The sequence below is a fragment of the Indicator indicator genome, chromosome 16 (assembly GCF_027791375.1).
Source record: "Indicator indicator isolate 239-I01 chromosome 16, UM_Iind_1.1, whole genome shotgun sequence".
In the NCBI taxonomy this organism is placed as follows: domain Eukaryota; kingdom Metazoa; phylum Chordata; class Aves; order Piciformes; family Indicatoridae; genus Indicator; species Indicator indicator.
Window position 1 is genome coordinate 8,071,242 of NC_072025.1, and position 16,471 is coordinate 8,087,712.

At 38.7% G+C, this 16,471-nt stretch overlaps 1 protein-coding gene across 1 annotated transcript in view; it reads right to left on the reverse strand.

Moving 5' to 3' along the window:
* Positions 1–15,128, reverse strand: part of RNF111 (ring finger protein 111) — a 44,045-nt gene extending 28,917 nt beyond the window's left edge. The window contains exons 1-2 of the mRNA XM_054388237.1: positions 15,109–15,128; positions 3,898–4,790 (exon numbers count right to left, since the gene is read on the reverse strand). Coding sequence (XP_054244212.1) covers positions 3,898–4,771 — 874 coding nt within the window. The 5' untranslated portion in view covers positions 4,772–4,790; positions 15,109–15,128. The remainder of the gene's footprint in view (positions 1–3,897; positions 4,791–15,108) is intronic.
* Positions 15,129–16,471: the final 1,343 nt, after the last annotated feature.

Genomic DNA, 16,471 nt, shown 5'->3' on the forward strand with positions numbered 1-16,471 from the left:
TCAGTTACTGTGTGAAAAGGAGCGTAGTTCTAGAAGGGATTGAGTAACTGAAAAATAATCAACTCTACCACAGGTTGTTCATTTCCATTTAATCCATGTTATCTTCAGGTTATTTTAACATGACCATGTTTAATATTTTCACTAGCCTCTGGCTTTTAAAACATTGGTTCTGTACAGTCAACATTTTGGGGTTAACAGACAACAAATACATTAGAGGGATCAACAGTAGTGAATAAACTCAGTCTCATCATTATAAGCAGTTGTGAACAACAACTGGAGCAGCTTCTCACCACTGCATTCTAAGGAAAGAGGCATGGCCTGTCTAGCACTAGTTGCTCAAAAATATAAAGTAACATGTTAGAGCCTGACATACAGGTCACCCATACAGTGTCAGGTCCTCCAAGGATTAGAAATAAGTTTCTGAGCAACCTAAATAAAACACAATCAAAATTTTAATTTCACAGCAAAACATGTGGCTGCTTGCAATCATTTTAACTGTAAGCCCAGTATTTCAATTAAAACCAACTGATAACATTCAGATTAGAATATACATCTCCAAAAGTACTTGCACCTTCAACTGTTACTACATCATTTAAATATACCCAGTTCTTTTTACATTGTCCTTAGGCCCCCAGCTCTCTTCCATCTCCTGAAGGAGCTTCATCTGGTTCCCTGGATTTTATGGCAAAAAGTTGGCAAAACAATGTAATTTGTTCCCAGGTGTCAGGCTTTTGTACTTCTTCAATACTCTAACACTCCTAAAGCACAAAGTTCCACCAGAAGAATAGCTGAAGCCCTGACAAAAAAAGGTAAAGGAGGAAACTCCCTATTATAGTGTTTGGGGGGTTTTAGGTTTTTTGGGGGTTTTGGTTGGTTGGTTTTGGTGTTTGCTTAAGGTTTTCTAAAAATAAAATGAAACAAAACAAACAAAACCCCAGAGTGGCCAATCAAGTTTTAACTACAAGAACTAACCCACTAAACTTGCTTAGAAGGATCTGCTACTTTAATTTCTTGCAATAATCAGAAACAAACATTTTCCAGAAAAATATGTGCTAATTACATTTAGTGGTTCCTGAAACGCATCATATCTTTAGGTAAACATCTGTGCTGGTTTTGGCTGGGGCAGTTTATTTTCTTCACAGTAGCTGGTATGGGGCTATGTTTTAGATTTGTACTGAAAAAAGTGTTGATAACACAGGGATGTTTTAGTTACTGCTAAGCAGTGATTACACAGCTTTCAGGTCTTTTCTACTTCTCACACCACTCCACCCCAGTGGGCTGGGGGTGCACAAGAAGTTGCGAGGGGACACAGCTGGGACAACTGACCCCAACTAACCAGGGGAATATTCCATACCATATGCAGAATAACAATGGGCAAGAAGGAGGAAGCGGGGGACGTGTTTGGAGAGACGGTGTTAGTCTTGCCAAGTAACTGTTACCTGTGACGGAGCCCTGCTTTCCTGGGGATGGCTGAACACCTGCCTGCTGATGGGAAAAGGCGAACAAATTCCTTGTTTTGCTTTCTTGTTTTGCATGTGTGGCTTTTGCTTTATTGACCAAGCTGTCTTTATTTCAACTGAGACTCCTCACTTTTACTCTTCTGATTTCCTTCCCCATCCCACTGAGGGGAATAAGAGAGCAGCTGTGTGGTACTAAGTTACTGGCTGGAATTAAACCACAACAGGAGCAACCAAAGCAAAGAAATATTTTGTTATATATTCTTAATTTAAATTGCTAACAAGTTATCCACAAGATGAATCACATCACTTTAATGCTTGTTTATTAAAAAAAAAAAATAGTTGTTACCATATCTTTTAAAATTGTATTTTCTGATCATCATTACTATTACTCCTCCTTTAAGTCTATCCTCTAGTACTTCTACATATATGCTGCAGGCCCCATATTCTTGGCAGAAGTTCTCTGTCCCTTCAGTATATTCTGTAATTTCAGCAGATGCATATGTAAGCTGCATGTGCCAACCTAGAGGAAAAAAAATAAAAAATCTTCCCTAACATTAACAAGCTAGTGCAGCATTACTAGCAATACAACTCTTCCCTCATATAGAAACACCATCATGCTTGCTCACTACACAAAGAACTTCCATAGCTACTTTTCCATCTGGCCTCATTTCTGTCCCTGTTAATTCAATAACTAGAAATATCTCATAGAACAACAGAAAGCTACGCAAAGTATTAATCACATTTTAATCTTACTAAAAATAGGACATGTGTCTGATCATTTCCTCTTTTATCTACAATGTAAGTAAAATGCTCAAAACTTTCCTATCAATAGATAGTTCCACTGGAAAAAGTACTGCATGCCAGAATTACTTCTCTGTTCACTGCAAGTGTTAGTCTGGACATACAGCCACCATAACACGCATTCTTTAAATCATATCTTATTTCAATTACAGCTGATGTCAGTATTTTAACCTAAAATTAACTGATGTGGAACTAATCAATTTTTCATTCATGACATGAGAATAAACAATCTCATAAACAAAGTATTATTTTCAAACACTGTGGAAAGTAAGCCATTGGATAATGCACTTTTCTATTTAACTAGATGAAACAAATTGCAAACTTTGGTCTTCTTACCATCAAAATAACATCACACTGAATCACTGAATTATCAGAGGTTACCTGATACAGTCTAAATATTCACTAATCATTGCAGTTTTTAAAGATATCGCTCTCAAATATTTTTTTGAGAACGCCTATGGAAAGCCTCACTACAGAAATACTTTTTCAATACTTCAAGGGAAACAGAAGCACCAAAGTGGCATTAATTGAATTTGTGTTAAAAAAGAGCAATAGGTCAACAGTTCAAGCAAATTACAAAAAAACCTCCAAGCAACAAAAGCAACCTGCAATTTCTCTTTTAAGTATATTTATCATAGTTAGAAACAGATTGAAGCCTAAGAAACAACAACCTGCGTTTTCTCAGCCACATACCAGTTTCACCACTGCATGGTGCCCTGTGTGCCTGTGTGGAAAAAGATTTGTTAACGCTCCTACACCCTTTCACAGATACAAAAATCTCCATCCTCTCTGAAAACGAGAAGAAACTATTGACTTGGAAACAAAAGTGTTCATACAGCAGTCCTCCAAATTATTTTTAGCATGGAGGTATGTGATGCCCATACATGATTTACAAACCATACTCTTCAATGTGCTTAAACACGATTGGCAAGTGTAACTTTTTTAGGCCTTTAAAACCAACCAACCAAACAAAAAAACATTTCTGTCCCCATAAACACGCCTTTAAGCACTGTGTCAAGGCATGCTAGAGAAACATCTATGAAAGCCAACTGCAAGAACACAGCATTGAATTTATCTAGGTAAAGTATCTGGTGTATACACAACGCTACTTGCCACAACTGCAGGCCTTAGAGTTTTCTCCTATTATTTCTGTTTTCAACTGAACCCTATTTTGGGCTGTCATCACAATGACAATTTTTTTTTTTCCTTATACATTTAAGTCATCAAGCACAGTTAATCAGGTATTAGCAGAAACTTCTACATTCTGAAATCTGAATCTATATTCCCACAATCAGTTAACAAAGCTATAATAGCTAAATTCACACAATTCAACAGCTAAAAAAGAAAAAAAAAAAAACCAACTTTGTGGAGCAACTCCACAGCAAGCAACTAATCAGATTGAGTAATCAGATTCTTTTACATTAATGCTAGATACTAGATTTGTCGTAATTATACTGGAAGCTATGAATGTACTTTTCCCATCAAGAATTTATGGTGTAACGTTCACACTTGCAGTAAGTCTATTTGTAGTATAACTTGCTACAAAACCACAACTGCTTCAAAGCACTTCGTAAAAACGCGTATTGTATATGGTAAAAGCTCATTCATAAAAAATACCTCAGGAATTTAATTTTACCTGAAGGAACAGCTGTACTGTTCTGGTGGTTTTCACCAGGCGACACAAATAAGTCTTCCTCCCCTTCAGTAGATGAGCTGGAAGAAGATTCACTACTGAGATCGTTCTCACTGGAGCTGCTGGAGCTGGGTAGTAAAGCATACTTTCTTCGAGCTAACACTTCCCGCTTTTTCCTTTGCATTAAAATTCGTTCTTTTTGGTTCTGTGTCCGCTGTGACGAACTTGTTTTCACAAATCTCTTCCTATATGGAAGTCTTCTTAAAGAATTGTTGTGAAAACAAGGCCTTTTCATTAATAACCCAGGTACAGAGTCTGCCTCAGTCCGAGGCCACTTTTGTGACCTTGCACTGTGAGTTCTACTTGTATTCAACACTGCCTGAGGGTGTCTCATAGAAGCATCTTTTTCTTCATCAGATGTTACTGTGTCAGAGTCTCCAAAATGTAGGCTAGATGAGGGTGAAGAGATACAGTCACTAAAAGAAGAATCATTGTCTTCACTCTGTGTTTCTAGATGCTGTCTTAATCCTAAGATTCCTTGGTTTTCTTTATCAGGACAATTTTGAGTACATGAAGGACCAGCCTGCTGGCTCTTGCGTTTTTTTCGCACCACAATACTTTTGTCTTGGTCTGTATGGTTCCCATTCATGTCCTTCTGCTTTTGAGAATCACCACATAAGTGAGAGAACTCATTTCCTACTTTACTGGCAATCATCTCAACTTCTGCAGTGAAACTTTTGGCTGCCCCAATAGGCTCAGGGTTCAAGAGGATCCCCTTCAGACTCTCCTGTCTCTTTGGTGCATCAGAAGGAACTTCACTCTTCATATCCGCTTTTAGAGTATAAACTATATTACATTCAGGAGTCCATTTAGACATGGAAAGTTTTAAGAAAGGCCTAAAAATAAAAATAGATATGCATCAAGAAAAAGAAGCAAAATTGAAATAGGAGAAAAGCCATTTACTGCTAAGACTAATCTCCCAGTGGGAAATGCAGCAACTGAAATACCACTGTTTCATAACATTAAGAACATTGCTTAACAACATCATTTAGAATTAAGATAGAACTCTTATAACTTGCATTGAAGGGAAGTTCTTACAGTCAATGAAAACAATATCAGTTACCGAGTAAACACTGAGGTATGTTGTCTGCTAAATTCACAGGCAATGTGTGTTTCACCAACACTTAAACATGAGAGTTTTACAGGCTACTGCTTACAGTTACCTAAGTTTCAGTGACACAGTTCCAATAGCCATCAACTAAACTGCATCCCAAAATAAAGTCTGCATCTTCCCCTATGATTGCATATATGGATAGTGAACACCTTGAACACAATACATACTACAGTACAGTGACAACTGAGCTATGGAAATCAATTACTTGAATTCGTGGTCCTATTCTGACATGAAAAGGAACAAAACTGCTGTAGTTTCCTTCCTTCCCTGGAGACTTTCAAAACCCGCCTGAGTGTGTTCCCGTGCAATGTGAACTAGGTAAACCTGCCTCAGCAGGAAGGTTGGATTAGATGATCTCCAGAGGTCCCTTTCAAGCCTGTTCTGTGTAAAACAGGAGAAATTTTTACTTTTATTATTATGGAGTAAAGTGATAGGAATCCATTTATTACCCAGAGGTTTTTTTTAAAAGTCCCCATACATTCATAGTAGAAAGTCATGCACAAAGTGATTTTCCATCCATGTACTTCTAACACTATCCTGTGACAGAAATTGAATATATCACGTTTCCTTAATAGTTGGGACCAGACAGGTTCCACTCCCTGTCAAAATATTAGGCTGTCAGCATACAATAATGTAACATTATCCCAAAAGACTATTTCAAAAAAAATCTTCTGTAGTAGTGGAAGACTCCTAAGAAAGGTAGGCAACAGTAAACTCAGTAATATATTCACCTTCAACCTGATTTATCTGGTATCTCTGCCTTCTGTTTAAATTCACAAAAGCAAGTGACAAAATAATTGAGCTCCCTCTGTGATAAACACTATATCACTCTTTGTTGTAACTAATATCAATTTTTTTCAGTCTCAGATGAGTAAGGATACAGTACACATTTGACATTTGTATTACTTAAGCAGTTAAGTGCTTCCCCCCCTTTTCTCCCTCCCTTATCAGTTCCTTGACATAACATCTCCTATGCTCTTCTAGAAATGTTTACATTGAACCAGAATGCAGAGCTGACCAATCTGAAAAACAGATCTCCCAACCAGATCAGATCCCAACCTAATTCACCACGTGGGCACACAAACAGCTACACCTAGCTTGTAGCAGGTTACCCTGAACTATCGGAATGCTGCATAACAAAAATACTATATTTTATGTAGAAATTATGCTCCTTATGCATGAAATCACAAAAAAAGTCTAAGGTAGCCATGGGAAGATCTACAGCAGGTTAAGTAGCATTGCCTAGTCAGGTCTGTACTCTTTGGCCTGAACCTTCAAATTCTTCAGAATGCTATACCCTCTGACAGCTGAGAAAGTGCTGCTGTTTTCTACTGGATTTACTGCAAAAGCTAACTGCATGCAAGTTGGACTAAACCTCCTCTTCTCAGTATATACAAACAGACAAAGTTGGTTCTTACTTCCACTTCATCAAAGCATAATTCACAGTAGGAATTTCTCATTTCCAAGTGTTAAACAGAAAATTGTTACATCCTGGACTATACGTGTATTTATTGCAATAAATTTTAGTGGAATGCACTAACTATATAAAGCTACACTCTTCTCTAGGACTGGAAAAAAATAATTTGCAAAATTGGGGAAAAAACACCTTGGAATAAAAATTAACAGAGTAAGAAGTGTAAAAACAAACTAAGAAGTGTCTGTTAAAGCTGTGGAATTTAGGTATCTACCCTTTTCCACTCTTGACAGCTCCTGAGTAAAATACCAGGTCTCACATGCTCCTCCCTTGCCCTCACATGCATGCACCATCTTTCTTCGAAATATTAAAATGGAAACTTTCATTTTACAAAATTCCTATACATGCACAGAAAATGATAATTCAAACTTGTTATAAGCACATAGAAAACAAGCGCAGGCTTTTCCTCATCCTCTCAAGGTCACCTTTAAGGCAGTATTTTTTGTCTGTTATTTATGCATCACTGTTTTTAAAAATGCCACATTTAGTCTAGTCAATATTTTCCATAGTCCAAAAGCAAGCCAGCCCCTTCCATAATAATCCTGTATTTCATAACAAGTTTTTTCAGAAAATCCACAAAATATTATGACTGGAGGGAGGTGGATTAATTTATTCAAAGCTTACACACTTCAAAGATAGTCATAATTTACTATCATATACTACATGTCCAGCCTATAACCAACAATGACATTCTAAAAAAAAATATAATTTTATTGAATTCTGAAGTTTTCTTAAGAAACAAAAATCAAAATGTTTCTCACTATGTGAGCACAATCAGGGGCTGGTTTACAAAAGTCTCAGTTCTAATCACTGCAGTGTCCCCCCTTGCCCCTTCCCTCTTCTGCTCTTTTTGTTCAACTCCAGTGTAGAAATCTCCATGAGTATGTTAAGTTTTGCACTCTGAATGTGATTATATTTATATAAGCTCTATTTACCTTAGCACAAAGACCACTGTGCTGAAATACTGGTAGAACTACTTAGGTTACAGCAAAACAAAAATCAAATATCCAAACAAACAAAAAAAGGCAAAAAAAAAAAGGTTATACTTTGAGAATTCTCAAACTACTGCAAGATGACAAAAAAAACTTAAACCATCACACACTATATACTAGCCTTGTCTTATTCTGACAAACAGCCTACATATAATAGCTAACTCGTATTCATCCGTTTTATATATTTTCATTCTTAAAACTATGGAAATGTCTGCAGTAACTCAACCTAGCAAACAATAACTCTTGATTTTCGCTAACCAACAGAGAACCTGAAGAACTGATTACCTGCAGAAGAGCTGCTGGCTTCCAATTAAAAATTACAAAACAGCTTAAGCATGAGTATATTTTTGAAGTGAATAGTAGCAATCAATGACAAATAATCCATCCCTTCGCTATTTAGAAATGCTATTACAAACCTTTGAACAAAAGACCTGACCAAAAAAGTGACAAGGTGGAAGAAGAGCCTAGTATTTAACTAGATTGCAATCCATTTTAAGTATTTTCAGTGGTTAGGCATAAGAAACACCCATATTACATATAGTTCAAATGCTTTTTACACAAAAGTCAAAGTTTAAGAGGGACTACAAAAATATCATGCAAATAATTAAAATTCATTAGAATGAGATAATCTGCTGTTAAATATTTAGACTATTCTACAAAATCTCCCTCTAATTAAAAAGTAGTCCTCAACAGCTTTTTCAAAGAGTGACAAGATGCAGCAAATAAGCTCAATGATTATCATTGATCCTTCTTCCTAATCAAAGTATTTGCCTATTAACTTACAGAATCCAGACTTTGGAAAAGAAAAATTATGTATTACGAGTAAGCCATTTTAAGTAATGACTCTATGAAGAGCTGTTAAGTTCTTGAAAACTATAAATAAATTCTAAGGTCCCCTCTGAAACGTATGACTCTGTACATGACTTTTACCATTAATGCCAGAAAATAAAGGTCTTTGATACTAATAATGCCAAAACATACAGCAGTGCAAGAAAATTCATTCAAACTAGGGAAGTCCCTCAAAATTGCTAAGCCAAAACACAAGCTCGAACTTTTGAGCTCTTCATAGCAGACAAGTTTATGATCACATATAAAAGTAGAACACATTTACATTAAAGATGGAGCAAAGTATTTTGTCATTAAGAATTAATTTCATTACTAGCAACTGAAAAAATACAGCAATAAAGCATTATAAAACAGTGAAGTGGTTCATTACACATTTACTCAGATTGTTTGGTGTAAACTTAGTTGATCATCTAATGTATTATGATTTTGAAAATGTATTTCTAGCTACATTTCAAAAAAATAGTCAACTCCGTTTACCACCAAGAAACAATCTTAGGTGTCAAAAAGCACCTTGATCAATTCTCTCCAGCTTTGGCTACACTAAGTACACAGTGCTTTGACACATGAGCAGCCAGTCACTTCACAGAAAATGCCTATATTAAGTACATGCTTCTTGTACGACTCCAATTAGTGGTCTCTGTCCTGCTAGTGTGATACATCCTACATCCAGACAGTCAGTTTTGTCAGCAAATTTCTAGACTTCTAACCAACTTGATGAAAAGCGGTGACCAAAAAAGCTTCATTTATAAAGCAGTTAATAGCTTATTTCCTCATTTCCCCCATCTTTTATTTCCTCCAATTACAAGTACAGTACAATTTCCCCTTAACTGATGCACTCTCTACCACTCAGACCCTAAATGCACTTGCAGATAACCCAGGTATCCAGTAGGGTTAAGCCTAGAGGCCAATGCAGATAGAAAATCTTTCCAATACAACAGCTCTCCAACACTACCAAGAGCTTGCAGAACACGCTGTCATCATTATCTCAGAAAGAACACAGCAATTCCACTTCCATAAAAATTCTGTGTTGTCTTAGACCATTATGTATCCAACTCAAGTGTACATATATAGAATGCTGTCAGGCAAGAAAGTAAAGATGAGAAAGTCAGTTTGTGCCAGTTGCACTTGTAGTTCCCTTATTCAGCCCTAAGTCTTTGCATATGTTCACCGAACTCACAACTGACTTTCAAAATTGATTCCCTTCCCTAATATGCAGCCTTCATCAGATTTTACTTTTAACACTATTTTTGCTATGACAAACTAATACTGGCACTGTTATATTAATGAGAAAACCTCACTGCTGAGGTCTTGGTATGCACAATGAAATCTTACTGTTCCTGCCACAGTACTGTATTTTTGACAAAAGTGGCTATCAAGAGCTCAAGGAATGGACCAGTTAATGAAAGTACTGCACAAGTTGTATTTTGGAACAGCAACAGTCATTCCTCTCCTCTCCTTAAAAAGCTGTACTGTACTTTTTATTCTTTGGCAAGGCTTGGATAAATCAAGACAACAAGAAACAAAATATTGAAAAAGCTTATAAAATTCATACAAGACCTCTATCAAAAGTGAGATAAGTACTACTACTTCAATTTCTCAAGGCCAGAGAGCCAAACAAGACTGATTCATGCCTGGCCCTGACACAAGGAGGTTAACAGAAGACTTGGGAGCCATGTGAGAAGTTGCACTTCCAACACAATCCTGTGAAGATTTAATCTCAGTGCTATTGTGCCCTGTTCCAACAAAAATAAGAACTCATAGAGCAGTTCATGACGAAACCCCACTTGTTAGACTAAAAGAGGCAGCCAGACACTACCTGTGTCATTCCTATCAAAAAGGGACAACCCATACAATGCAGTATTAGCAAACCAAATGCAATTAGATTTTTAAACTTTATTGCACTGTTTTACACTTCAGTCATTCTTCATTTTCACCACTTAATGAAACAGAGTGCTCAAAACAAAAATAAAAACAAGCAAAAGCTTGTTTTCGCTACTAATTTTTAGCATACTATATACTAGTCTGCTAATCTCTGCCAGAACATAAAGCAACTGATAGTTAAAGATCTATACCTCTTTATAAAACAGTAACAAGCAGAAGGTAATCTAGAACACTGTTATGATTGCTTTGATATTATGTAGCATCAAACATGTCGTTATTCACAGGATATGAAATAATGAAATACCATTACAAACCACTCTCAATTTACTTTGTTTGCTTTAATGCAGCCACAGTGATGACATATCCAATTTTTGAATAACCAAATTACCTGAAAATTCTCCAAATGGAAGACTTACTTTTGCCCTACTGAAAAAGCTACAGTATTTTAGAAGAATATGCATAGTATTAGATACTAACTGCATGACAATGTTCTGGAGACAGATTCTTGTCTGCAGTCTCCCAGAGACACTTCATTACATTTAGCCCAGACAGAAGGGTTTGTCTGCTTTGCAGAGGGGTGCTGCAGTTGCACAAGCCAAAGCAACACGAGGCAGGCTTATTCACTCCTTGTAGTAAATTCTATGAGCAAAAATTCTAGGCTTGAAAAATCTACACTTAAAGTGAAACAATGTCATTTCAGGTATAGTACACTAGCCTGACTAATCTTTGCAAAGTCATTTCAAAGAGAAGTCACACCAGAGTAACTGTCTTGTAAAGTACTGTAATCAAAGGTATCCATCCCCAGGGACCAGCAAAGTCTCCATAACTTTATCTGCAGCAAAAATTCCTCTGAGACCTTCAAGGTTTCTTTCCTAATGCGTAAGTCAAATCATATCAGTAAAGCAATTACCTTGCAACAGAACCGTCAAGCTGCCTATAGAATAGCTACAGAATGTCTCTGTTATGACATGTTACTATTCACCCCTGAGACTTACCACTACTATATGGTTATGGAGAGACAATTCAAAGTCTCTCTTGCATCTTCTAAAAGAATCCAGCACAGGACAGCTGCAAATAGAAGAGCTTTTCCCTAGAGACTGATCTATGGCCTGGCTCCAGCTGGACTAGACAGAATACATGGAGCATGTGCAGCTGGAAGCGCCTCATCTATGTCAGTTGGCAGGCTAAGAGCAATTATGCAGAGTCCTATAAACAAGTTCGTTCTCTCACAATTTACACTCATTCAGTCCAAGAGCATAACGACACCCACAGAAATTCTAGCATCAAGCATCAGCAAAGCACATGCACATACCCACCTGGGCAAAGAATCTGCTTGGCTTTGCATAATGGATGCAAGGAAGTGGATTTGACAAACATGGTGTTAACAAGAACATTCTTCAGTCTAGACATTTCTTTGCTCTGTCCTAGGCTTGCACTCAGCTATATTAACGCTATGTAAATCATAGTTTTAAGGCATAAGCATTATGATTTGATAATCAGGAATGTTTGGGCTTTAGTGAACTCCAAGACAAACACAGCAGCAACAATCTTGGAAATAAGGAGCTGTAGCTTTAAAAAAGAATGACGAAATACACTTTATAATCGGTGCTTAAGACCTTAATCAGGAATTCTGCCTACAAAGACAGCTAGGGAAGTTCTGAGTTATATTGCTATATAAAAATAATTTTTAAATTTATTTCTTGGTCCCCCTGGCAGTTTTGACCCCTGACACATGTGTAACTGTCCTTAATGCAGTGTCTTGATATAACTGCCAAAACTGGTACGAAGAACCTTGCAAGTGAGAATTCAAAATTTAACTGTTAGGACACTTTTATCCTGCACTTCATAAAATATCTGACAAATAGGGGACTTTGCAGATACCAAACCAAGTATTAGGACTACACCTTACTGGCAATAAACAAAACAAAACAAAAAAACCCACACCAAACCAAACCAAACCCAACCCCACAACCAAGCAACAATAACAAAAAAAAAACCCACAAAAGCCAACAACAACAACAAAAAAAACCCACAAAAACCCAACCTACCAAAAAAAAAAACACAACCACAAAACCAAACCAACAACCAAAAACGCAGGCAAAAAAAACCTCACCAAAACCAAACCCAAATAACAAACAGAAGGAAGTCACTTGCTAGTAAAGTCATGAAACAGACTTCTCAGATTTCATTTGGTAAACACTTAATAAAGACAACACTTCCATTCACAGTAGCTCCTTTTCCAAACAGCATAAACTATAGAAAAAAACCCACATAAAATAGCAAAATAATCTTGTCAGCAAACTTTCAGTTACATGAAAGAAAAGGTTTCCTTTCCCTTTCCTTCCCCTCTGCTCCATAACGGGCCTCTGTTAGGCCTGACATCAGCCTATCAAGAAAAATACTGAAGTTAATCCTGAAGGAAGTTCATCAATGTAACACTTTGCAGATACATTTCTGTTCCCTTTAAGTAGGCTTTGGAAGCTGCTTGTCAACGTCATACTGACAAAACTTGAGAGACAACAACTGGGAGTAGTTGTCCTATCTCTATATTGTATATATGTCACACACAACATTATTCAATGTACACGTTTCTAAATCTCTTCTCAACCTCCCTTACGTGCGAACAGCGAAAGCATTACAGATTTGGTGACAAAAATTGACCTAAAGGAAGCTGCACTTTAGTAAGGCCAGGAGGTGGAAATTATAGAACATCTGGCTATGGCAAAACCATCTTTCCATACTTTGCCCATTGTTTATACATGAATTAAATCATCCTGTTCCCCATCCCCCCACAGCAATTTTTCCCCATTTATTCAACTGCCTAACATCCAAGCCTCCATAGTTCCCAGCTAGAGCAGGAGCCACTATTACCTGTATCTTCTCAAAATAGTGCCCTTACCATCAGAAGAAATAAAAACAACTCAAGTGAAAGATGGGATAAAAGGCTGTAACTGCTGTCATCTAAGTGTTATTACATGGGCATGTCCATTGAAAGACATTGTTACAACTGATCTGGCCATGTTAAGCCCACAAAATTGTTAAATTAACAACTACCCACAGATGTGTTAAAGATACGTTTTTCATTTCACTTTTACAAAAGCCACTGCTTCGTAAAAGATATTTCTGGAAGGTCAGAATGTTCCCATTCAGATCTGAAAAGACATGTGAAATATGCATGAATACTGTGAGCTGTTGTTCACCCCTTGGCTCCCAATACTAGACATGACCACAGCTGTAGCTGCCAGGACTTCATCCATCTACATACATATTTCTAAATATGCAAGACATCAAGAGTCTTAAAACAGTAAGCTTGGTGTCTTACAGACTGTTAACTAAACTAAAATCAGAATGTGCACATAGCCTTTCCTACTTAATGAAATCAATAGGTCATTTTATAGAATGATACTGTGAATAAACAGCATGAAACAAGTGACCAGATGTTCACTTTATAAAATGAACCAAGATCACATCTTGGTCTTCTAATCTTCGCATAAAACCAAATCTGTATTGGTGGCAACATTAGCTACCAGGTTTTTGGCGTTATTTTTGCCCCAGGTAGTCCCTCCATCCATTAATAAAAACATTTAAATTGGTGAACAAAAACTTTGATAGTAAGGACTACAATTATGTGAACCATAAGCAGCTTTAATATTTAAGAGTGGCAAAATACTCAAATTCTTTAAATATTAATTTTCCTAAGAATTGTTTCTACTAAGTATACAGAATTAATCTATTTTTTGAACTTTCCACTGGTTACAGCAAAGACAATGTAAGGTCTCATTTCATTACCTGAAAGCCTAGTTTTCCTTTATTGGTTTATAACATGGATATTCCACAATGATGAATGCTACCTAGGCCTCCATGTCAAGCAGTCAATTCTTTTTGTTTCCTCAAAAACTTTTTTTGAAGTTAAGACATTAAAATCAAATACAGTTGGGGCATTATAGCAAGATCTTACCTCTTGCATTATATCTTCTTTTGGAGGAGTACTTGAGTATCAGGAATTAAGGGTATCATTTAATTAGACAAAGCAATCAAGCCTTATGTATATTTTTACAAAACTTTTCAAGCCATGAAACATCTTGCTCAAAATTCACAAATGCCGCAAATGTATCTTCAGCCCTCATCACCAAACACAACTCTCAAAAAAAAAAAAAAAAAAAGTGTACACACATCGTTTACACCTGCCTATTTCACTAAAACTTACTAAGAGTTACAAACCTACCTACCTCTGAATGTGCTGGCCTACATTTCTGAATTAATGTTGCTTCCCTGGTTATTGGGCAAAAAACATCTGACAATGATTTTTTTTTTAACATGGGCTAAGAAACAGAATACCAACTTTGCCGACAAAACAAATGACATTGTAACAAACCCTATTCCTCACACAAAACCCCCTCACTTCCTTAAGGAAAAGCATACAAATTTTTATGGAGACAAAACCCGAAAGAGTGCAGCAGATTCCCGCAGTGAAGGTGCTGCTTTGTGCGTCAAAGAGGCACCGAGGGAAAAAAAAAAAAAAAAAAGAAAAAAAAACACCAAACCACACACACAACCCCAAAAAAAAAAAAAAAAAAACAAAAAAAAAAACACCAACCAAAACATAAACAGAAAAATCGGCGTGAAGTTCCCACCCGCCTAACTGCCCCCACACCCTCAGGTCAGCTCTGCCGGGAGACGCGGTTCACCCCGCCGCGCGCAGCTGACCGTTGCCGGTGACTGTTGCGGGGCAAGGCGAGAGGCGGGGCTGAAGAGGGGAGCCCACCGCCCCCCTCCCTGCCCCTGCAGGCCTCACCCGCTGGGAGCGGTGCAACACTCCTCCCCCCGCCAACCTTCTCCCCCCATACCTAAGACTGTAAGACCGTGGGGGAAGAGGCGGGTGCCGCCCGCTCCTTACTCGGAGCCAGAGGTGAGGAAGAGGACCCGGCGGGCACCGCAGGGACGGCGCGCCGCTGCCTGGCGCGGCCCGGGAGGCCACTACCTCCTCCGCGGCGTCGCCCTGCCCCGCCACCCGCCCGTCGTGTCGCCGCTGTCCCCCGGCCTCGCCGCAGCTGCCAGGGCCCCGGTGACACGCTGCGAGGCAGGCGACGTTTTGTTGTTGCGCAGCCCCCGCCGCTGCCGCCGCTCCCTCCCCAGACGCAGCGCGACACTCGGTGCTGCTTTACAGCAGTCCGCAAAGCGCAGCCGCGGCGGCTCGCGCCCCTCCTCCCGGCAGGCGCCGCTGGCGGAGCCGCGCCCTCTGCTGTGCGGAAGCAGTGGCGCAGCGCGGGGCGGCCTGCTCGCCCTCCAGAGGACCACGTGAGCAGAAGTCGGGAACGGCAGCGCAGGCGGGATGACAGCAAGCAGCACCAGTCCTGGCCAGCCTCGCTCGGGGGCAGCGACATTGCTGCTCTTAATGCATTTCTCCTTCCAGATTTTGTATGAAAGCATTAGCTTTCTACCCAGAGATGCCTGTACCTTCTGCGTAGAGGTGTCTTGACGGCTGCTCAACTGTAGCTAAGCCGTCGGAGTTGACACGTGAGGTACCAGGCCTCTCTGCCACAGTGCCTGGGATGCCACAGCCACCTGCATTATTAGCCTGGTGCTCTGAGACAGCAGTAGTATTGTATGATAATGCCTTTCGTGGAGCCAAACAACTGTAGAAAAAATCACATTTACTCGATTCAGAAACAGGGATTTAATTTGCATTTACTGCAGTAATGCATTTATTGATTTACTAACAGGTGAACTTACCCCCTCTTCCTATTTACCACTGCACTACTGATGCCAATAAAGCTTGTAAGGAACTGCTGCAATTGAAGTATGTGTCTTCTGTGCAGTGATCAAGTCTCAGGTATACCTAACAGTATAGGAAACATAACTTTATGAAGTTTCTGATTTGCACTGAGGGTGGTGAGACCCTGACCCAGGTTGCCCAGAGTTGGTAGATGCTCCATCCCTGGAACCATTCCAGGTCTGGGTCTCTGAGGAACCTGCTCCAGCTGTAGGTGTCCCTGCTGACTGCAGAGTGGTTAGACTAGATGATCTTTAGAACTCTCTTCCAACCCAAAACAGTCTCTGATTCTATGATTTATCAGGACCATGTTTTATTTTGTAAATGCTTGAGTCTGCCAAAGACAATCTCTCATCAACGTTAGCATTAACAAAACACTTCAGCTTCAACCACTTGCTAGAACCAGGTTGTATACTGTCAGTGACAAACAGATACAA